This window comes from Danio rerio, chromosome 17 (assembly GCF_049306965.1).
Source record: "Danio rerio strain Tuebingen ecotype United States chromosome 17, GRCz12tu, whole genome shotgun sequence".
Lineage (NCBI taxonomy): Eukaryota > Metazoa > Chordata > Actinopteri > Cypriniformes > Danionidae > Danio > Danio rerio.
The window spans coordinates 4234618-4260074 of NC_133192.1; the positions used below are offsets into that span (position 1 = coordinate 4234618).

General features: G+C 37.2%; 1 protein-coding gene across 1 annotated transcript; it reads right to left on the reverse strand.

Annotated features, from left to right (window-relative positions):
- Window positions 1-6998: 6998 nt before the first annotated feature.
- tmem151bb (transmembrane protein 151Bb) lies at window positions 6999-14684 on the reverse strand. Its single transcript, XM_005170759.6, has 3 exons — window positions 14470-14684; window positions 13885-14121; window positions 6999-8514 (listed from the first exon to the last, which is right to left on the reverse strand). Exons 2-3 carry the CDS (start codon window positions 13969-13971, stop codon window positions 7117-7119), a joined length of 1485 nt encoding a protein of 494 aa, XP_005170816.1. The 5' UTR covers window positions 13972-14121; window positions 14470-14684; the 3' UTR covers window positions 6999-7116.
- Window positions 14685-25457: the final 10773 nt, after the last annotated feature.

The following is a 25457-nucleotide window of genomic DNA, read 5'->3' on the forward strand; positions in this document are numbered from 1 at the left end:
GCCAAAAAACGGACCGGCCCAACGGGAATGCTCCCGGTCCTCCCGATTAGCCAATCCGGGCCTGATCCACGCTGTGTTTTACCTAGCGTTTCTGAACAGCCCTCTGTCCGCTGAAAACGCACATGACGTGACCACACACACACACACACAGCCACACACACACACTGTCATGCGCTCTGAGCTCCAGACACAGAGAGCAGTGAACGTCGGACAGTTTATCAAGGATGAACCGCTGCATCGCGTCTCACTATAGTTGTTAAACGTGACATTCAGACATCCCGAGTCTCCTGGAAGTTCCGGGAGTCTCTGTGCATTTGCGGGACTCATAATGCCCGCAAACGAGTGATAATCTCCCGGAAATCGTGCGCCTCCCTCATGGTCCTCAAATAAGTCGCGCACTCATCTCACTCCTCCTCGCTCTTCAGACATGTCTCGCGCACTCTTTTCACATGATGACAATGCCATCGTCCATCGCAATGTTTGACATTAGACATCGTACGATGCCAAATTGATCGACATCGCCCAACCCTACTGCCCATTACATTACAAACCACAGGAGAGGGCAGATTCTTCAGCAGGATAGCGCTCCTTCTCATACTTCAGCCTCCACATCGAAGATCCTGAAAGCAACAAAGGTGCTCCAGGGATGGCCAGCCCAGTCACCAGACATGAACATTATTGAGCATGTCAGGGGTAAAATGAAGGAGGAGGCATTGAAGATGAATGGGAGTCCTGCAGGAACGCTTTATTTGCCATTCCAGATGACTTTATTAATGCGTGATTTGAGATGTATGGATGCAGTCCTCCAGGCTCATCAATATTCATTCTGTCTCCACTGCAGCAGGACTTTATATTCAATACTGGACATTATTTATGCTCAGTGACAAGACTTTTGTCTAAGCAAAATCAGACCTTACTGTCCTAATTAAATCATTAAAGGCATGATCATATTGTGTTGTGGTAAAATAAGCATAATCTAGAGGCCTTTGCCTTTCATTTTAGCTGCTTCTAATACCAAATGATCCACTAGAAGTCAGCGTATTATTTGTAGTTCCTAAATCTTGGGTAGACGACAAGACTTTTATCAGGTAGTGTATATTGTTCTGCCTTAAATCAGAATAAAAGTACAAACAACTCATGATATTTCTTAGTACACATAAAGAGTGTTCATATATGTCCACTGCGTGAGAGAAAATAAATAACATTCATTATACAGATGAAGTGCAACATTTAAGGTCCATAAAGATGAGAATGCTTGCACTTGTAGAAAAAAGACCAGGTTTTTGCTTGATGTGGCCGTTGTTTGTTATGAACAGAAAACAGCCTGTTTTTGCTTTCCCAAAGAGCACTGAATTATTACTCCATTGCTTATTGCTATAAATATGTGCTATTGGAGTTGTGTCGGAATCGCTCAGTCTGATGTTGTGTAGTGATGTATCATTCTTGAATCATTTCCAGGTCATTCTGAATCTTTAATATGACTCGGGAACGATGAGTCCTCTCAAGGAGTGATTCGTTCATTTGCAGAGGCCAGGGCTGGAGTTGGAGTCTTTTTAAGCCCTGGAGTTTCAAGCCTCAGACCGGCCCACCTCAGTTCTTGACTGACTATATTAAAATAAGGTCATTTCCAATTCAGTTTCTAATGACACTATCACGTTTTTTTTTTGAGAAAACAGCTGCTTTAGAACTTCAAATGTTCAACAACCCTTACAGTATTATATGTCCTAACAATAAAAATGAAAAAAAAAAAAAAACTTATTCAGACGAGGATCAAACCCGTGTAGGCGGCGTCGTAATCTAACGTGCTAACCACTAGACCACATCAGTTGTATATTAAAAAGTTGACTCATGTGAGTTATATCATCATTAACCTGCAGGCTGGTTATATATAAAAAGAGCAGAGCTGCGGTAAAATAATGAATAAGAAGACTGTGGTCAAGTAAATAAATAAATTAATTTAAAAAGTGTGACTGCTGAGAGCAACAGATTCTGGAGCTAGAGACACCGGCCCTTGCAGCCAAAAAACGGACCGGCCCACCGGGAATTCTCCCGGTCCTCCCGATTGGCCAATCCGGGTCTGGCAGAGGCACACATTGCACAGGTGGAGGAGAGGATTACCTTTTTTTAAAGAGTTTTATGTCGGGTTTGAGTCATTCGTTCTTTAAGTGAAAGATTAAAGCCTGTCCTGAAAAAAGTGTTGCATGCAGAACTGTTGCAAACAGTTAATTTGTGTTGAATTTAAACAATCAAATTAAATTGAATAATGTTCAACTTAATTTGTTTGTTTAAATTCAACACAATTAAATTGTTTACAACCACTTAACATTAAAAAAATGAGTAAATCCAAGGAATCATCTTTGAATAATTTTTTCAGTGTATGCAGTCAGAAGCAGAATAAGGTTTGATTCATTCATTTCTAAATCTTCAGGTTTGAGTCGTTCAACTCATTACTGAAATTAGTAATTGATTCCAAATCCTCTAAAACTGGGTGCATTATTATTAATATGGTATTTTTCCTGTGATGTTTCTGTTTCTGATCTCAAATTGAATCGGAGATTCTGTCACGCTACTTTTCTGTAATACTGAATGTGGTAACCAGTGTTTTTAGTTTGTTAAGAGATAAACTAATCATTTCAATTTAATCTTTCACATGATAAACAAAGACTTTTTTGGGTTTTTGATTCATCCGTTCATCAAGTGAAAGATAAAAGCCAGTTCTATGCAGTCAGAGATAGAAAAAGATTTGATCTGTTCATAGATTGAATTCTCAGGTTTGAGTTGTTCGTCTCAGTATGTGACTTGACAGCAAGAGTAAACATAAAAATAGTAATAGTAGATTCCAAATCCTTTAGAACTGGGTGCATTATTATATATTATTATTATTACTATTATTTACATTTACATTTAGTCATTTAGCAGACGCTTTTATCCAAAGCGACTTACAAATGAGGACAAGGAAGCAATTTACACAACTAAGAGCAACAATGAATAAGTGCTGTAGGCAAGTTTCAGGTCTGTAAAGTCTAAGAAGGACTATTATTATTATTATTATGATTATGATTATTATTATTATTATTATTGTTGTTATGGTCTTTTTCGTGTGATGTTTCTGTTTCTGATCTCAAACTGAATCAGAGTTTCTGTCATAATTCTTTTCTATAATAGCGAATGTGGTATCAGTATTTTGGGTCAATAATTTAAGAGCTAAACTAATCATTTTAATCTAATCTTTCACATGATAAACAAAAGACTTTTTTGAGTTTTTGATTCATACATTCATCAAGTGAAAGAAATAAGCCTGTCCTATGCAGTCGCAGAATAAGATTTGATTCGTTCATATCTTAAATCCTTAGGTCTGAGTCGTTCATCTCTTAACAGAAATTAGTAATTGATTCCAAGTATTTTAGAAACGGGTGCATTATTATTACTATTAATATTATTATTATCATTATAGTTATTATTATGGTCTTTTTCGTGTGATGTTTTTGTTTACGATCTCAAATTGAATCAGAATTTATGTTGTGATTCTTTTCTAAAATACTAAATGTGGAAACCAGTGTTTTTGGTCAATAACTTAAGAGATAAACTAATCATTTTAATTTAATCTAATCTTTCACTTGATAAACAAAAGATGTTTTTGATTCATTCGTTCATCAAGTGAAAGACATAAACCTGTCCTATACAGTTGCAGAATAAGATATTCGTTCATATCTAAAATACTTAGGTCCGAGTCGTTCGTCTCTTGACAGAAATTAGTATTGATTCCAAATCTTTTAGAAACAGTTACATTATTATTAATATTATTACTATTAATATTATTATTATAGTTATCATTATGGTCTTTTTTGTGTGCTGTTTTTGTTTCCGATTTCAAATTGAATCAGAATTTATGTCGTGATTCTTTTCTAAAATACTAAATGTGGTGATGGTGTTTTTGGTCTGTTTTTTAAGAGATAAACTAATCATTTTAATTTCATTTAATTTAGTCTTTCACATGATAAACAAAAGACTTTTTTGAATTTTTGATTCATTCGTTCATCACGTGAAAGACATAAGCCTGTCCTATGCAGTCGCAGAATAAGATTTGATTCGTTCATATCTCATATCCTCAGGTCTGAGTCGTTCGTCTCTTGACAGAAATTAGCATTGATTCCAAATCTTTTAGAAACGGGTACATTATTATTATTATTATTATTATTATCATTATTATTATTATGGTCTTTTTCGAGTGATGTTTCTGTTTTGGATCTCAAATTGAATCAATATTTCTGTTGCGATTCTTTTCTATAAAACTGAATGTGGTCATGGTGTTTTTGGTCTGTTATTTAAGATATACTAATAATTTTAATTTAATTTAGTCTTTCATGTGACTTTGAGTTTTTGATTCATTCGTTCATTAAGTGAAATAAAAAAGCCGGTCCTATGCAGTCAGAGAAAAAGATTTGATTCGTTCATATCTCGAATCCTCAGGTTTGAGTCGTTCGTCTGTTTATAATTGATTTGAAAGCAGGATTGGACACAAAAATGAGTAACAGTATATTCCAAATCCTTTACATATGGTTGCATTATCTTTTTTATTAGCCTATATTTATTATTGTTATCATGTATGTTATTGTGTGATGTTTCTGTTTCGGATCTCAAATTGAATCAATACATTTGTTGCGATTCTTTTCTATAATACTGAATATGGTAGTAAAGTTTTCGGTCTGTGTTTTAAAACTTTATCTGTATGATGGAGAGATAAACTAATCATTTTTAATAAAATATGATTCAACAAATCAATCACAGCATAACTAAATAGGTTATGCTTACGCTTCTGTCACAAAATGAACAAATGACTCAAAGGGTGAACTAACGGCTTTTTTCAACTCGCATGTAAACTCTGGTTAATCTTATGTGGGACTTACTTGAGTCACTTGAACGAACAACTCAAACTAAAATACTTGACGTCAAATAAGAGATGAGCTGAGCTAATCATACACAAAAGACTATTAATGAGTCTTTCATCTTTTTTTAGCATTTTAGTTCTTTGTAGTGTGATCAATGTTTTTGCTAGTTGTATGTGTTTGGGAATCAACTCATTTTAGTATTTTGGCAAATTGACTCAATGGGCCCTATCATACACCCGGTGCAGTGTGGCGCAAGGCGTGGCACAGTAGTCTTTTGGTAGTTTCAGCTTGGCGCAAGAGTGGTTTTGAGGCGTTGCGCTACGCTGTTTAAATAGCAAATGTATTAGCGCTCATATGTGTGCCCATAGGCGTTCTGGTCTAAAAACGAAGGCGTTCTGAGGCGGACCGCTGGTGCGTTGCTTTTTTGAGAAACTATAATAGATTTTTCATTAGACCAAAACTAACCCGGTCTAAACTCCAGCGCAGAGTTGCTCCTCGCTTACACACTGCTTAATACACACAAGAGAGCAATAGGCAAATATCTTTACATATGAAAAAAATTAAATATTAAGGATATATATAGGATATAATAAGAATAGATATAGGATATAAATATAAAGGATTAAAATATTACAAGACATTATTTTCTAGCCTACATAAATATGAAAAACCACTGCTTTTATGTCTTCTTCATCTCGGGAGGCTTTTTCAGTTAATTCATAACAATTTGCTTTTGTATAATGTTATTATTATTAGCAGTATTATTTATTATATCCATATTTATATTTGTTTTATTAAAAACAAGCTTAGATTTGCCCACCTGTCAGGTTTTAGACCATATGGGGCACAGCATGTGTTTTAGGATATAACTCAGGTTTTTGAGCACACTTGGTTATTATTATTCATTTATTAGTTTGCTGGAAATTAGAACTGAATATAGAAATAGTTTTGAAACGAATATTTGCGCTTAACAAACAAAAGTAATTATTTATAGACTAATTGATGTAAGTGTGTAAAGGTTTCCCTGTCCAAAAGCGAAAGTGAAAGTGATCCATTATCTCTCATTCTCACGCAGTAGATGCTCTGTTTAACAGTTTTCTGTTAAAAAACTGTCAACTGTTAACTGTTTGCTTGTGAAATGCTAATTTTTTCCACTTAGACTTACTTTGCGTCCTGTAAATAGCGAATGCGCTCTTGGTGCGACGCAGCTGGCTCTTAAAGGGAATGGGAGATGAGACTGTAGTTGGTTTATTCTTAAAACACACCTATAACTCATTAAGAAAATAAACTCAACCCTTTTAGATCATGCGCCGAAGCGCAAGGCAGATTTCCCGTCCTTAAATTAGCAAAAACGCATCCTGACACGCCCTGAAAGCGTTTGCGCCCTGCGTTTTGCGCATGGACCGTCAAAATAGAGCCCAATGAATCAATCGCAGCTTAGACTCAATTGGTTATGCTTATGCTTCTGTCACATAATGAACAAACGAATCAGACTCAAAAAGTGAACTAACGGCTCATTTCAACTCAAATGTGAGCATTGGTTAATCTTATACGGGACTCACTTGAGTCACGACTCAAACTTGAAGACTTGACCTCAGATAAGAGATGAGCTGAGCTAATCTCAGGTAAACAATCAATGATTGTTTTTCTTTCTTGTAGCATTATAGTTCATTTGTTGTGTGATTAACGTTTGCACTAGTTGTATACATATTTGGGAATAAACTCATTTTAGTATTTTGGAAAATTGACTGATTCGTTCATCTCAAAGTACAAACTTCCCATCATCTCTAACGCCTCATTCACTCGGGGTTTCAGCGTCAACTCTTGACTGAAGGCGTGTCTGAATTTGGGGCTGAAGCGATCGTCATAGACACGTCAGCCAATGAAATTCAGTCAGCAATAGGCCACTGTCTAGCTGGTGTATTTGCATACAGCGATCTGATTGGCTGACGCTTCTGTCTGCGCTTAAAAATTTTGAGCTAGTCCCAACTTCTGCAGCGAGTAACGCCTTTGACGGATCCACAATGCAGTTCGGCAACACCTGACGTCACCCATTCAAAGTGAATTGGAAGCGTTGACGCTGAAGCCCCATGTTAATGGGAAGTAATGTTGTAAGAATACAGTGACGTTGGCCAATAGATATTCCAATAAATGATTCCTGAGTCACAGGACATGTCTAGTATTGAGGATGTTTCACGTCTTTGACGATATTTAATTTGTTCTGTGGTCATAAAGACGTCTCGACGCATGATCCGTTCCTGTGGAAGGATCTGTGATTGGGACAGCTCTCGCTACAATGAACAATGAGCACAGGGAAGTACAGAGCATCCTGATAGGGCGGTGGGTCTTCTTCATCCGCGTTAATCCGTCCAGACAGACATCTCGTGTTCTCGCTGGGACTTTCGGGTTCATCCAAACTTCCGCTTCTCCAAAAGCAGCTTCGACGCGATCCATACAGTCTTCCCAAAGAAAAGCGACTCCCGCTGAAGGGGATCCGTGGACTGCCATTGCAAATGCTGAGAGCGCTTCGGGAAAACACAGAAGAGCTGCTGATAGCCCGATGGCAGCGTTCGCAATTCTGGCGAACACCTCCTGAACGCTGCGCTAGATCCATCAGTCCTGCTTCAGAGTAGCTTGGCACCAACTGCTGGTTAGATCGGATGTGCCACTCTAATTCGGTGCTGTCGATGGTGTTGACTCTTGGGATTCGTCTACAGTACGGTCTCTCGTCACAGGGCGTCACAGCAATGTAGTCTGCACCGAAGAGTTTCTCCACACGGTAGTGAACGTACGCCGTACGATATTCTGTGAGCACCCTTAACGGCCAGGATAAGGTTAGAAATGCTGCCGTCCAGAAGACGTAGTTGGACACGTACCAAGGATGCTTGTCAGGATTGGAGAAGGCAATCATGTACTCTTTGAAATCGACATTTTTAAGGTGCATCCCTTCCCTTGCCTCCATGTAATCATCAAGTCCTTCATTGTCGGTGAAAAACCGTGCACGCTGCGTCAAATAAGAGTTTTCGGATTCCACATTGGCGAAGCTAAAGCACTTGGTGAACCTTAATTTGGTGATGGCCGACTTTTCCAGACCGACTAGCTGCTTGGAGACGTCTTTAACGCCACAGTGCCCGTAATCAAACTCGGCTTCAGCTACATGCGTGTTGACTCTCTCGTGGTACACCTGCGTAGTTGTGTACGCGTCTCCATTGCGGTAGCGCGTGACTTGCCGTGTCCGACGTACATAATGATAACTAATGGCCTTCCACCAGATGCAAGGCTTGGCTTGTTGCATCCTCTGATTCCTTTCGTAAATCCCCTCGGTGTGCACTTTATACTGAAGCTCGTTTCTGGCATGGCAGTGCCAGCACTCCACCAGGTAAACCACATACAGCATGATGAGGAAGGCTAGAGGGATGTAGATGTAGCCGTCTGAGCAGGGACTGTCGTGGTACATCATGGACTTCTTCTTGTAGGCGCTGTCGAAGGTCAGGCGGGTGACTTTGGTGACGTGGCACCACACCATGGCGCCCATACAGCCGTACATGAGCATGGACAGCAGCAGGCATTTCCAGAACACCTCTCTGCACATGGACTTGCTCAGCGACTGCTTCACGGGCCTCTGCTGCTCGGCCATCATGAAAGACAACAACAGAGATTATGAGTTAACATTAGGAAATGGTGTAATTGTGTTATTATGTTGCAATTATTAAGATTCACGCATGTTGTTGGTGTTTTAAAGGGATAATTCACCTCAAAATGCACATTTACACACATTTTTATGAGTTTCTTTTATTTCTGTCAAAACATTCATTGGATCTTGGATTGTTTGTTTTCCTTTTTTTCTAGTCTGTGGTGAATAGTGATGGGTCGTTCATTTTGAACGAATCTTCAATATGACTCGGGAACTACGAGTCCTCTCAGGGAGTGATTCGTTCAATCGCGCGTGCGCACATTTTTGCAGGTGGTATCGTTCATTTCAAGTCTTCATCACATTGGCAGAAGCCAATCATATGCGTTTAGAGCCGGAAAAAGAATTGATCCGCTCACCTCTCGAGTCCTCTATCGGGTCTGAGTCACTCGTTCATCCTGAGCCAATTATACGCGTTTAGAGCCGAAAAAGTTTTGATCCGCTCATCTCTCGAGTCCTCTATCGGGTTTGAGTCATTCGTTCCTCACGGGCCAATCATACACGTTTAAAGCCGGGAAAAGAATTGAACCGTTCATCTCTCGAGTCCTCGGGTTTGAGTCATTCTGTCACGTGATGAACAAACGATCATGGCTCCTATCAGCTTAGACTGTGTACATTGATTAAGATTTTATGTGACTGTCAGTGTAACGTGAACGAACCACTGACATTTGAAGACATGAAGAGGTGAGCTGAGCAAAGAGACAACAATACCTTCATAGACAAAAGAGCAGGTTAACATTGAATTATTATTTTCTCCTTCTTATAGTATTTTATTTATGACTTATTTGTCATGTGATCAAACTTTTGGGCTAGTTGTAGATGTATTTGTCAAAGTCAAAGTATTTATGGCTGAACTCTCTCCCAGCTCTGCTCCCCGCTCCCTCCCCACGCACCTCCTCCCCTTGCACCTCTGGACTCTGACACACATACACACACACACACACACACACACACACACACACACACACACACACACACACACACACACTCTCATTTGCACTGGTCACTTTATGCAGACACACTATACTACCTCCCAATATGTCACTGTCACTTTATCACAATTATCATGTTTACAAGTTCTTTTTACACTATACTGTTTTTTTTTATCTGCACAACTCTGGTTTACTCTGCACTCATTGCTATATGCCCTTAATGTCACTGTATTGTTTACAATTTTTATTACATATGTATATTTTTTAGACCACATTTATGTGCAATGTATATACTGTAAATTTTCTTTTGTTCTTAAACTCTACTATTTTTTATATATATATTTTATATTAATGTTAAGCACCTTGGGTCTGAGAGTAACGCAATTTCGATTCTCTGTATGTCTTGTACATGTGGCTGAATTGACAATAAAGCTGACTTTGACTTTGACAGTTCAGATCATTTTACTGACTCAGATCTTTGAGTCTCGTTCATCAAGATGAACAAATCTTTTTTCGAGTCATTTCGATCATTTGGTTCAATTTGCCAAAATATTATTAAAATGTTAAAAAAAAGATCCGAGTCAGTAAAATGATCCCAACTTCCCATCCCTAGTGGTGAATGACTTCAGTGTAATAGTCCATTTTTCTTAAATACCTAATTATTCTTAAATCAAGAAGCATTTTTTAGAAACTTTTTAACTTTTCACCCCACAAAATAACAATGCCAGTGACTCTTGACCCTCACTATCCTCTTAGGTGGAGACCTCCACTCGGTGAACATCCTTCATGTTCAGTCGTGGCCTGTATATATTTTTAATGGTTAATCTGGTGCCATGAAATCAGTCCTCTGCATCTGATTATTGCTGTGTTTTTAATATAATCTAATCTCCCCTGGGGCTGTAATCGAATGGAAATAAAACCGAAAGGCTGACAACTTTTTTTCTACATGTTGTTTTTAATGTAACTATTAACTGCTATTTTTATTTTTTGTTGGTTATGAATGAAATATGTAAATTCTAATAATAAAATAGATTGTTGCAAATCACCAAGCGACACCCCCATAGTCCCCTCTCGCCACCCCCCATTATCCTACAACCCATACCCCTACTATGGAAACGACTATTCTAGACCAGCAAAAAATATTGTCTTGTGTTACAAAATAATAAGCCAAAAGACAAAATTAAGTGAGTTTTTCTTGATTTAAAAAACAGGCAAAGCAAAGGATGGATGGATGGATGGATGGATGGATGGATGGATGGATGGAGATAGATAGATAGATAGATAGATAGATAGATAGATAGATAGATAGATAGATAGATAGATAGATAGATAGATAGATAGATAGATAGATAGATAGATAGATAGATAGATAGATAGATAGATAGATAGATAGATAGATAGATACAGATGGATGGAGGTTAGAAACAAGCAGAGGATTAGTACTTTTTATATTTGGATGAACTAACCCTTCTTAATATACACAAATGCATGCTTGTTAATATTTATGCAATGTCACATTGTAATTGTACCAAGAAAAGCAACGTTTTATAACTAGTGGTTGACCAATATACTTATTATACAGTAAATGTATAATAAGATAGATGTAGATGGCTCAGCTGTTGCTTAAATACATTATTATTATTATTATTAATAAATATTTTAATTTAATTATAGGTTCCACACATTTTCTTCAGGTTGTCCCAATATAAATAAAATCAATTAAATGAAGTTAACTTAATTGTTTTAAGAAATTTAAGTGGATTGAACATAAAATAATTGAGTTGACAACTTTTAACCACCACTCCCTCAAAAAAACAACAACAACAACAACACAAGAATTGTGTCATTGTGAGGCAGTACCTTTTCAAAATATACATATTTTTATCTTAAAGGTTCAATTTTGTACTTTTTAGTTATTATGATGTACAAATGTGGACACAATTATACCTTTTAAAAGGATGCCATGCCAGTGACAGGTTTTGTACAGTGTGGGGCTGCACAATCAGTGGCGGATTTAGGCATGGGCAATATGTGCGATCACTAGGCCCACCCGGAATCTGCACGCACAGAATTGTGCAGATTTTCCGCAGATTTTTAGCCAATCATTAATTCTATATATTTACTTGAGTGAATGTGTGTAAATCTATATTTATTCAGTTTTTTAAATTAATTTTAGTAATATTATTGCCTAATGTGAAAATGTTCATCTGATTTATGTGCAATGCAGTTTGTACAGTAATATTTTCTGTCTTTACTATATATTGTATGTCAAACTTGCTTTGTTTACCAAATAAAGTGAATCTAATTGAATTAGCATTTTAAACATTGAATTAAAGTTAAAAGATATTATTTTTTATTTCATATATTAAGGTTTTAGTTATGATACTCCCAAAATAATTCCGCAGAAATCCGCAGATTTCTACCAAAATTCTCAGAAGAAATAGCAAAAAACATCTGCAGATTCCCTCTAGCGATCACCCAGGGCAGCATCTTGCTGGGGGCGGCAAGGGGAGATTGGGCAAAAAAAGGTGTCTTTACATTGTTTTTCAGTTACATTTATTGATTTCTGCTATTTATTTAGAATTATAATTGTATAATAATAATAATAATAATAATAAACAAATTGTTATATTTATCGAAAATAAATATGTTTACATTTATTTATAATAATTTGTTTAAATGTATATATTTAAAATGTATATTAAAATATTTAGTATATTTATAAAGTCAATGTTATGTCTTTATTTCTTGGTGGGTGGGGAGCAGGGTCTGTTTGGGGTGGTTTTGCCCAAGGTGCTATTTAAACTAGAACCGCCACTATGCACAAAATATTATTTCCGCATCGCTATTGCAATGTGCACATCCACAATAGTCACATCACAAAGATATGCAATGTCCAGTCTGAATTATAGTGGACCAGGAACTACAGAATTGTATTTAATCAATGTATTTATATTAAATTTATCTGGTTCTCTTTATTCCAGGCACTAAGTCCAATAGTACAAACAAACAAAACAATACAAACCACACAATATAGGCTACCTTAAAATAGACAGCTATGCCAATATTTCATTATAGGTGATTGAAAATGTACCTCAGTAAGCCTTGGTTATATCAATAACTTTAAAATGCTATAAATAACTTTAATATGATTTACGCAAAAAAAAAAAAAAAAAAAAAATCTTAGAAGTTTTGTCTTGTTTCTAGTCCAAGTATCTACTTTTAAAAGCGAAAACAAGATTATTTCAGTCACCCCACTCACAGATAATTTCCTTTAAACAAGCAAAAGTTTCACTATATCTTTTGACAGTGAAAATTAAACAATATTTTTACTTGGTCTCAGAATCATTTTAGATATTTGGACTAGAAACAAGAAAAAAACAAAGCAAGAAAGCATTTTTTTTTTTTTTTGCATTGTAATTGTTCAATTCCTGTACCTGAATACTGTTAGAGTATACTGTCAAATAGAGCAAATAAATTCAAATCATCTTCTAAAACCATATTCATGTGCCAATATTTATTGCAAAAAAAATAAAGTATCGCAATATCAGATTTTTAAAGTGGCTAAAGTGTAAAAGAAATCTATAAATTTGCAGTTTTCCATATTTTCTGATTCATGATTTTATTTTTCCCTGTCTATTTCTGCTTTTCAATTGCATTATGGTATCTTCCAATAACCTTTAACCTTGAAAAGTTGGAAAAAAGGGAGTTTTTTTAACATTTGTAATAGTTTAAAGTGATATATTGTCTGGGTAGCATATTATAAAAACATTGTAATAAGCAATAGTACAAATACAATGTTGTTTTTATTAATGTTTAGTAGACATTTTATGTTATTTTACAGGCTTATTTCTTACATATTATATTATTTCAAACTACTAAAATGTCAATAAAAGTTTACTTTAGAAAGAGAGTCGACAGAGAAAAGACTAAGCTCCAATATAATGCAATTCACAGCCGTAAATAAACGGAAAACGCAAAATACGGAAACTGTTTATTAACAGATATATATATATATATATATATATATATATATATATATATATATATATATATATATATATATATATATATATATATATATATATATATATATATATATTTAACAGTGTACCTTTATTTCTGAGAGTCATTTCTAATGCAATGTCATGCATTCTTAAATGTTTACGCTTAATAATATTAATAATAATGACTGTTCATATTGTCCGCCTGCACATGCATTCTCACTCACTGCGGTGATGTTTACACACACCCGCGCGCGTGTCCGTGACGCGCACATGATATGCACATGCACGCTCATGCTTACAAAGCAGATTTTTAGCTTTAATATTCCCACATGGTGATGAAAAGAGCGTGAGTAATAACCAAATACCTCCTCTCGGGCTCCATCTGTGTCTTCCTCGAGCGCAGTGGTGGTGCTGCTCTCACTGGCTGTCGCAGCGGATGCTGGAGGGGACATGCTGGAACAATGACGGGGTGTGGACACCTCAATCTCTCCCCACACACTCCAGCATGCAGCAGTTGCAAACACACAGCGATCTCACTAATTCTGACCCGTCTCTCTGTCTCTTCCCTCGTGCATTTTGAAATTGAATTTCATCGCGTAATCCTGTTTGCAGAAATAGAAAAAAGCCTAATTTGATTAGGTAATTCGTGCACGCGCGTGCATATTCGAAATTAAAGTTCAGTAATAAAGATGAGCAGTTTTGTTTAGATATGCGTAAATGGTGATGTTAGAATAGCATTAACGCATGCATTTTGAAATTGAAATTCATCGCTTAATCCCGTTTGCAGAAACATCTGCGTTTTAATTAGCATGCATATGCATATTCAAAATACTAGTAGCAAAGATGAGCAGTTTGATTTAGATATGCGTAAGTAAATGATCATGTTAGAACAGCGCAGAAACGCATGCATTGAAAATCTGGTTTGCGGAGCGTCTGATTAGCCGCCATACCTCATGCGCGCGACACTGAGACGCCTTTCTGACGCCATTAAAGCGCGATTGTGGCTTTATGACGATCAAATTTGGTCCTTTGGCGAGTATTTTGCAAATCCAAATTGTAAATGTTTAGAGCTGGATTTTGCCGTTCCCGCAGGGAGAGGTTGAGGGTGGGGAGGAGAATGAGGATGATGGAGGTGCTGGTGCTCGGTGGAGGAGATCCTGACAGCAGATGTCGACAACATTCACATTCATTCACACATGCGATCTAATAAATCATATTTCTTTCTTTCTTTCTTTCTTTCTTTCTTTCTTTCTTTCTTTCTTTCTTTCTTTTTAAACAGATGTAAAAATAATAACAATAATAAATAATTCTATCAAATTTAACACAATAAAGACAATAACCTTGGGTTTTATTTTAAAATAATGGTCTATTAGTTAATTTTAGTGTTCAATTATTCATTCTTTTATTTTATTTTCGGATAAAATCAGGGGTCGCCACAGCGGAATGAACCGACAACTTTTCCAGCATATGTTTTAATAATCCATTAATGTTGGTATTCATTCATTCATTCGTTTAATTTAATTTCAGCATAGTCCCGTTATTAATCAGGGGTCACCACAGTGGAATGAACCACCAACTTATCCAGCATATGTTTTAATGATCCATTAATGTTAGTATTCATTCATTCATTTGTTTAATTTAATTTCAACATAGTCCCCTTATTAATCAGGGGTCTGCACAGTGGAATGAGCCGCCAACTTATCCAGCATATGTTTTAATGATCCATTAGTTAATGTTAGTATTCATTCATTCATTCATTCATTCATTTTCTTTTCGGCTTAGTCCCTTTAATAATCAGGGGTCGCCAAAGTGGAATGAACCACCAACTTATCCAGCATATGTTTTAATGATCCATTAGTTAATGTTAGTATTCATTCATTCATTCATTCATTCATTTTCTTTTCGGCTTAGTCCCTTTAATAATCAGGGGTCGCCAAAGTGGAATGAACCACCAACTTTTCCAGCATATGTTTTAATGACCCATTAATGTTAGTATTCATTCATTCATTTAATTTAATTTCAGCATAGTTCCCTTATTAATCAGGGGTCACCACAGTGGAATGAACCGCCAACTTATCCAGCATATGTTTTAATGATTCATTAGTTAATGTTAGTATTTTTTAATTCATTCAATTATTCATTCATTCATTTTCTTTTCCGCTTAGTCCCGTTATTAATCAGGGGTCGCCACAGTGGAATGAATCGCCAACTTATCCAGCATATGTTTTATTGATCCATTAGTTAATGTTTTTATCCATTCATTAATTCATTAATTAATTAATTAATTCATTCATTTGTTCATTCATTTTCTTTTCGGCTTAGTCCCTTTAATAATCAGGGGTCGCCAAAGTGGAATGAACTGCCAACTTATCCAGCATATGTTTTAATGATCCATTAATGTTAGTATTCATTCATTCATTTGTTTAATTTAATTTCAACATAGTCCCCTTATTAATCAGGGGTCACCCCAGTGGAATGAACCGCCAACTTATCCAGCATATGTTTTAGTGATCCATTAGTTAATGTTAGTATTCATTCATTCATTTTCTTTTCGGTTTAGTCCCGTTATTAATCAAGTGTCGCCACAGTGGAATGAACCACCTACTTATCCAGCATATGTTTTAATGATCCATTAGTTAATGTTAGTATTCATTCATTCATTTATTCATTCATTTTCTTTTCGGCTTAGTCCCTTTAATAATCAGGGGTCGCCAAAGTGGAATGAACCGCCAACTTATCCAGCATATGTTTTAATGATCCATTAATGTTAGTATTCATTCATTCATTCGTTTAATTTAATATTAGCATAGTCCCCTTATTAATCAGGGGTCACCACAGTGGAATGAACCTCCAAATTATCCAGGATATGTTTTAATGATCCATTAATAAATGTTTGTATTTATTCATTCATTCATGTATTTTCTTTTCGCCTTAGTCCCGTTATTAATCAGGAGTCACCACAGCAGAATGAACCACCAACTTATTCAGCTTGTTTTAATGATCCATTAGTTAATGTTAGTATTCATTCATTCATTCATTCATTCATTCATTTTCTTTTCGGCTTAGTCCCTTTATTAATCAGAGATTGCCACAGTGGAATGAACCGGCAACTTATTCAGCATATGTTTTAATAATCCATTAGTTAAATGTAGGTATTCATTCATTCATTTTCTTTTCGCCTTAGTCCCTTGCAGGGGTCGCCACAACGGAATGAATTGCCAACTTATCCAGCATATGTTTTACGCAGCGAATGCCCTTCCAGCTGCAACCCAACACTAGAAAACACCCATATATTCTTGCATTCACACTCATACACTACAGCCAATTTAGTTAATCAATTGCCCTATAGCACATGTGTTCAGACTGTGGGGGAAACCGGAGCACCCGGAGGAAACCCACTCTGATTGCACTCTGATGAAATACGTGCTCACTCCAGTTACCGGCGACAACAGCAATGGAAGGCTTTTATAAATGCACACAGTTCATTCACTTAATGATTTTAAAGCAATGTGTTTACTCATTTTTTAAGTTAAGTCAGCTAATCATTTTAAAAGCAATGGGTTTACTCACTTTAAAAAAGTCAACTAATTGCTTATACTGAGTGACGTGATCCAAATTTTATATCATATTATTTTAGTGACCATATTTTCCCTTAATAAAAGCCTCTGTGATTTATCAGTGTAACTTTTTTAAAGTGTTACATAAAAATAATATAATGCCATTTTTTTCTATATTACAGTGAATGTGAAGGTCTTGGTTTGTTAAATGGCATGCCTTGATTGCAACATAATAAATCGCATTGGATAAAACATGTGAATGCATGTGAATATACTGTAAAATGATTGACAGCTGTCATTTTGACACATTTCAGATTCAGCTTCATGGACAGCGACTTGTTGAGAAAACAGAACACTGAAACAGATGCAAGTGAGGTTGAAAATCTACCAAATATCATCATTTATATCCTAAAGAAAAGGAGGAACAAGTCGAGGGTGAGTAAATCTCTCTCTCTCTCTCTCTCTCTCTCTCTCTCTCTCCTCTCTCTCTCTCTCTTTCTCATCTATACTTACAGTTCTTTTACTGTAAATACTAAAAATATAAAGTCTAATAATTAATAATAAATGTCTGAAAATTACTTTTAAATCATTTTATGAATAAACTGTATGTTTTGAATATTATATGCTGATAATAAAATAATGTGAAATGATTAAATATGTATTTTTTATCAAAATAAATAAAAGGGAAATTTACACGAATAAAAAAAGCTTAGAAAATACATATAAATACAAAATTCATTGATGTGCAAATGAATATGCAATGCAATGCTATTGTTATTTTTATGATATATTATTTGTATATTTATTTTATTTATTTATTAAATATATATGCAAGAAAATATTACAATAGTTTATGATTGTCAACGCTCATATTTCGGGGTCTGCGGCATTTATTAGATGGAAAAGAAATTGTGGGGATTACTGTGTGCCAAGGCACATAGTAAGCATGTGGCGCAGTGGTTAGCACAATCGCCTCACAGCAGGAAGGTCGCTGGTTCGAGCCTTGGCTGGGTCAGTTGTCATTTCTGTGTGGAGTTTGCATGTTCTCCCTGCATTCGCGTGGGTTTCCTCTGGGTGTTCCGGTTTCCCCCACAGTCCAAACATATGCGCTATAGGTGAATTGGGTAGGCTTAATTGTCCGTAGTGTATGAGTGTGAATGAGGGTGTATGGATGTTTCCCAGTGATGGGTTGCAGCTGGAAGGGCATCCACTGTGTAAAACATATGCTGGATAAGTTGGCGGTTCATTCCACTGTGGCGACTCCAGATTAATAATGGGACTAAGCCGACAAGAAAATTAATGAATAAACAAGATAAATATGTATTTTTTTAATCAAAATAAATGAAAGGGAAATTAAAACAAACAAATTCAAACTAAGATAATACGGATAAATGCAAAATTCATCGATGTACATGTATAGAAATGAATAAATAAACATATGCAATGTTATTATTATTTATTCATTCATTTTCTTGTCGGTTTAGTCCCTTTATTAATCAGAGGTCGTCACAGCGGAATGAATGAGTGTGTGTGAATTTGTGTGTGTGGATGTTTCCCAGAGATGGGTTGCGGCTGGAAGGGCATCCACAGCGTAAAAAACTTGCTGGATAAGTTGGTGGTTCATTCCGCTGTGGCGACCCCGGATTAATAAAGGGACTAAGCCGACAAGAAAATGAATGAATTAATTAATTAATAAGAAGAAAAAATCTAAAAATGATTTATAAATAATTGTATTAATAAACTATATATTTCAAATAATATAGGCTGATAATGAAATAATGTGAAATGACTAAACAAGATCAATATGTCTTTTTAAATCAAAAACCATAATCAAATCAAATCACTTTTACTGTCACATCAGCAGCAGCACGTGTGCTATGATGAGGGAAAAGCTTTGCTGCCTCCAGACAGTACAATATACAACTGCAAATACAACGATGGTGCAAAATACAGACAGTGCAAATACAATGACAGTGCAAAATACAGACAGTGCAGATACAATGACAGTGCAAAAACAGACAGTACAAGTACAACAGCATACTCCCAAAAATAAAAAATGTAATTAAATTAAATGAATAAATAAATAATTTAAAAAATAAATAATAATAAAAAACAGGACAATGTAAAATTGACAGCGATATGTACAATGAATAGATGTACACATAGTTGTAGGCAGTAAAAGGAAAATCCAAACAAATAAATACAAACTTAAATAATAAAAACAAAAATGTACCATTGTACATATATACCAATAAATAAATAAATATATGTAAATGTAGCTCAAAAAGAAAAATATTTTTCAAAAAGTTGGTGTTGTTATTGTTATTTATTTTATTTTATATATTTTTTATTTAAAAATATTTATATTAGGTCTTTACAAGATATTAAACAGATTTCTTTGATATTTTATGATTGATATTTGTCATATTTTGGGGTCTGCGGCATATAAAAACCCCAGATTTTTTGGCGAGGGGGAATACAGGTCTTGAAGAGTTACCCATTTTGTAAAATCTACATGTAATTCTCTAAATGTCCACAAGATAGCGCTGTAGTCTTTCCATTTTTTCAGCCTCTAGATTTTGCGCGTTTTGTTCCCTCTAAAGATGATTGTTTTTCTCTTAAAACAGTAGGTTATTTCTAAAATAGCATGTAGATATTTTATTTGTGTTGCATTACACATTCAATCTGGGCACCCACATCTATTTACATGTGCACAGAAAAAAATTAAATGCAGTTTTAAATCTCTATGTATATTTTCAAGTCAAGCTTGCAGGACAAAAGTGGTATAATTTATCATAAACACAAACACAACACTGGACATAAGAGCTATTAAAAAAAACAAAAAAAACATGCATAACTAACATACAGCCTACTGTAAAAATACTTTACTATACATGAGACTGAACTATGCTGTGCAGGAGAGGTATTAAAGGTTGAATGTTGTGCAAAAGAGGTGGCACGGTGGTGCAGTGGGTAGCACGATCACCTCACAGCAAGAAGGTCGCTGGTTTGATTCCCGGCTGGGTCAGTTGGCATTTCTGTGTGGAGTTTGCATGTTCTTCCTGTGTTGTTGTGGGTTTCCTCCGGGTGCTCCGGATTCCCCCACAGTCCAAACACATGCTCTCTTGGGGAACTGATGAACTAAATTGGCCGTAGTGTATGAGTGTGTGTGCAAGAGTGTTTGGATGTTTTCCAGTGTTGAGTTGCTGCTGGAAGGGCATGTGCTGGATAAGTTGGCGGTTCATTCCACAGTGGCGAGCCCTAATTAATAAAGGGACTAAGCTGAAAAGAACATGAACGAACTGCAGTTAAAAAGGAGTGCTGTCCACTGATGAATTAGTGCACTCTGATTAGGGAAACCCTGGACGTTCACAGAGTGTTTGAGATGAAGATGAGCTTGTTTCTTCATGCAAAATAGATGGTAACACTACAATAGCAGTACATGAATAATGATGTAATAATATGTAAACTAAACATTACTTTATTATGAAAGTCTTGACTCAAGCCGGCCTTCCCAGCATGTATACCATGCTCCGACAACGTCGCCTGCGCTGGCTTGGCCATGTGTGCCGTATGGAGGATGGGAGAATCCCAAAGGATATCCTTTACGGAGAACTCTCATCTGGGAAGAGAACAACAGGACGCCCATTTCTGAGATTTAAAGATGTCGTGAAGAGGGACATAAAGGCCCTCGACATAAACACCAAGTCCTGGGAAGACCTCGCAGCAGACCGCCTGAAATGGAGGTGCACCCTGACCAAACAGCTCAAGTCAGGTGAGAAGAACATGATGCGTGCGTCAGAGGACAAGCGAGTTCACCGAAAGGTGCAGAGCGCCAGCCAGGGAGCCACCTATCAATGCGACTGCTGCGGTAAAAAATGCCTCTCCCATATTGGTATCTTCAGCCACCAACGACGCTATCTTAGACAATCAGTCATGCCTCAAGATAAGAGCTAGGATACATCATCCATGGTCAACACTGACCGACGGAGGCCTACATATAATGATGAGCTAAGGTATGCACTAATCATGAATTACCGGTAACTACAACATTGTAAGGTCCACCCAGTTGGTCCAATGATGGTGTCCACTGGTGGATGAAGGTTCACTGCATGTTCGGTCTTTCCAGCAACCCAAGCTCATTCTGAAAACGTAGTCCCGCGGACGTTTCTGGAGACAGCGGAATACGTCCCCGGGGGTACGTACGGCTATTTTTTTCAAGCGAACGCTGCGGGGCGTTTGCCTTACCTCCTTGTGGAGGGCTTCACCGCTGCAACCCGTTTGTCCACTCAGCTCACCGTGTACGTCGGCAGGCTCGAGATGCGGAGAGGAGTCGACCACGGCGATCGGTTTCGAGTTTGGGAAAGAGCGGTTCCTGCAATCAGGTAAGACAAAAACAGAATCCCAAAAATTAAGTAAACGAGTTTCGTGATAGGGTGAGAACGCGGTGAAATCCGAAAACGCGGTAGAAAAAAAAAATCGGGGCTTTTATTTTTTTGGACAGCTTTTTGTAAACTGTTGCTCGGGTTTAGGGAAGCGAGCGGGCGGGCGGGTCGATCGGTAAAATTGGTTGGGTTCAGGGAAGGAGGAGGGCGGGTCGGCCGATTGGCCGGTCGCGCAGTCAATCATCCGGTCAGTCGGACAGCGGCCTCTGGTGGGTTCACGCGAGAACAGCGCGGGCGCGAACCGCACTCGCGAGAGGCGTCTGAGGTGCGAAAAAGCGCACAACAGCAGCCTCGCTCGGATTCGCAAAAACAAAAACTGCAGCCGTACGTACCCGCCGGGATGTATTCCACGGTCTCCAGAACCGTCCGCCGGACTACGTTTCCACAATGAGCCTGGGTTGCTTTCCAGTACACAATGTAGATTTATTTTAAACTTAACTCATATCTGACTCCAATTTTAGTATGAGGTGGTTTAGAATATTAATATATTTATCCTCGTTTTATCTGACTCCAATTATAAAACATTGATACGATTATTTTGTTTCCGTTCACATTATTTTAGATTATGAATGAATATTCTCTTCGGTTCATCATTTTATGTTATTTTCGTTCATTCGGATTCCTATAACATCCTGAATCTTGTACCGGCTGAGTATACAATTTCTTAAGCACAAGCGTGTCAGTCTTGGTCATTAAACAGTGGCGATTGACCGCTATCCTTAAAAGGCAGAACCCTACTTACTCAGATTAGGATATTTTTTATGCGCTCCCCATATATCTGCTACCTCCTAAATCGAACAGAGCTATTTAGTCATATAATGATCATTACTATAGAATTAAGCAGACCAGTCGTACTTAAACTATTAGTAACTTTGAATAATCACTATACTATCTAAATAGTATTATAAGTTTAACAGATGAAGTACTATCCCCTTAGATAACCTTTTACAGTCTAAGTATACATGAATTAATGCCAATGTGTTAGTCGGATCTCTAAAGACATTGTATAGCGTGCCGCAATGCTCCGTCTACCGTGTTTAAGTCCGTTACTAACCTGTACAGGGGCTTGTGGTGTTATGGAATTACCGTAATCTACTAAAGATAATAACACAAACTCTGTTTGAATCATTCAAAACATAACAATTTATTGGTCAGGTAAATGTGTATCATGCCAATTCCTTCAGTCAATTCATAAACGATCAATACAAGACATCAAATTATCAAAGACAAATCCAAGATTAAAAGATGCATACCTGGCTTTTAAATATACATAACATGGAGCGTAAGGGTAAGCAGATCTGGGTATGCAGGATCGCGCCTAACATTTTTCAAACCTTACCTTAAGTAATCCAAGAATCCCCTCTAGGAAAGGGGTGTGTGCATAACTAAAGGCATTTGCATTTGGTCAAAGAGTATCTCCCTGTAGGAAAGGCATGCTCTTCGCAGTGGTTCAAAAGATATCTGAAGTTGTATACTTCTTGTTTTGATTATGTCTATATCCGAGGAAATAAGACCATTGTACCAATCGCATTTCAAATGATATCAAACATGATAGATAAAGTCACTTGGATTAATTTAGCACATTCAGGCTTTGAAATGACCATATGTGTGAGTTGGGGTGGTTGAAGTCGAGTTTCAGGGAATTCAAATGTAAATGAAGCGGGAGCTGGTTCTTTCCCACATTCCCACCTGCTGGGTTGTGGAGTCAACTGTCTCTGTTTTTGGCTCATGTTTGAATTGTCAAAGACATCAGAATATTTGTAATATCTCAATTCTTACAACATAATTCACATGAGTTCATGTGTGAATAACGACTACCTTAATTACTTGTTATCACATGTTATTAATTAATGTATTAATTGACATTTAAGTTGAAGCTACATGTATTCAACATGAACTCATGAGCTGTTAATGTATAATTATATCATGACTTTACTTGGAGGGGCACATCACTATTAACTCATCCTTAACTACTCATGTTGATGTTGACAGAGCACTTATCTGGTGTTATTCAGAGTCATAAGGAGTTCATGAGTAGTTAGGAATGGGTTAATGATGATGTGCCCCTCCAAGTAAAGTCACAACATAATTATACATGAACATATGTTTTAGCCGGCAGCTAGCTCTCTGCAACTCTCACATGGTCGCCCACTGAAGCTAACCAGGGCTGCGCCAGGTCAGTACCTGGATAGGAGACCACATGGGAAAGCTAAGTTACTGCCGGAAGTGATGTTAGTGAGGCCAGCAGGGGGCGTCCAACCTGCGGTCTGTGTGGGTCCTAATGCCCCAGTATAGAGACGGGGACTCTATACTGCTCAGTGAGTGCCGTCTTTCAGATGAGATATTAAACCGAGGTCCTGACTCTCTGTGGTCGTTAAAAATCCCAGGATGTCCTTCGAAAAGAGTAGGGGTTTAACCCTGGCATCATGGCCAAATCTGCCCACTGGCCTCTGTCCATCATGGCCTTCTAACCATCCCCATATTCAATTGGCTTCATCACTGTCTCCTCTCCACCAATCAGCTGGTGTGTGGTGTGCGGTCTGGCGCAAAATGGCTGCCATCGCATCATCCAGGTGGATGCTGCACACTGGTGGATGATGAGGAGATCTGCCCCCCCCCCCCCCCCCACCCCCATTGTGTAAAGCGCTTTGAGTGTCCAGAAAAGCACTATATAAATGTAAGGAATTATTGTTATTATTATATTATGAGTTCATCACGGTTAAATTAAGCATTAACTAATGTGGTATTTAATACATTAATTAACAAACAATCATGTACTAACAAGTAGGTAGCCGTTATTCTCACATGAGCTAATGTGAATCATGTTGAAGTAAAGTTAGTTAATGATTAGTGCATACCTTAACTCATAATTAATTCATAATAAAGTAATGTTTAGTTTACATATTAATGCATCATTATTCATGTACTGTTACTGTAAAGTGTTCCCAAATAGATTTGAGGATTAAATATAGCTGCTTTATTTTAGAGGTTTAGTGAAGGCGGCTCATTTTTGACTCGAATGGCTAATGCTGTATACAGAATTGTAGCACAACAAGAGAGTAAGAAGCAGAACAGTGTTCATCTCCTGACATCCTGCACTAATCACAAGTGTTTTGTTGGTGTGTGTCTAAAGTGTGGATCTCCTCAGGTGTCCTGTTTTTCACAGCTGGGTTATAAGCCATGTTGTTTTTAATGACTGAACTTTACAAACAGCCTGCAAGAGGAAACTGGCAAAATCAACATGCTTACGGGGACGTTTGCTTTGACTGCATGAAAGCCACATCTGATGTTCCGCGGCTTTTGAAACTCAGACACTGACGGAAACAAACGCAGCATTTCTGGAGGAAATACGCAGAAAAGACGCTGAGCTGAAAAACAAAACAAACTAAACTCTTGCTCTGAGTTTTTGCCTTGTTTCTAATCCAAATATCTAAAAATTCTTAAATTAAGAAGTTTTATTTTCTTTCTAAGCGAACAAAAAAAATTGGTAGCACTTTAAAAATAATGGTTTATTAGCTAAAGGTCCTGTGTTTGGAGGAAGTACAGTCCTTTACCTACCTAGGCAGCATCATCGACCAGCAGGGTGGAACTGATAAAGACGTTAAGGCAAGAATCGGAAAAGCAAGAGCTGCTTTCATCCAGCTTAAGAACATTTGGGCTTCGAGAGAACTTACCATGACCACGAAGATCCGCCTGTTTAACTCTAATGTGAAATCAGTATTGTTGTACGGGGTAGAGACCTGGAGGATAACCAAAGCTTCCACCCGAAAGATCCAAACATTCTTCAACACCTGTCTCAGAAAGATTCTGCACACTCGCTGGCCTGACACGATCAGTAACACCGACCTATGAAGAAGGACCTGTCAACCTCTGATAGAAACAGAAATCTGGAAGCGAAGATGGGGTTGGATAGGGCACACCCTACGCAAACCACCA

Coding starts and splice junctions, on each gene's coding strand:
- tmem151bb (XM_005170759.6), bottom strand. CDS start 13,971: ATGTCCCCTCCAGCATCCGCTGCGACAGCCAGTGAGAGCAGCACCACC. Junction 8,515..13,884: donor CAGATGGAGCCCGAGAGGAG/GTATTTGGTTAT, acceptor ATGGCCGAGCAG/CAGAGGCCCGTGAAGCAGTC.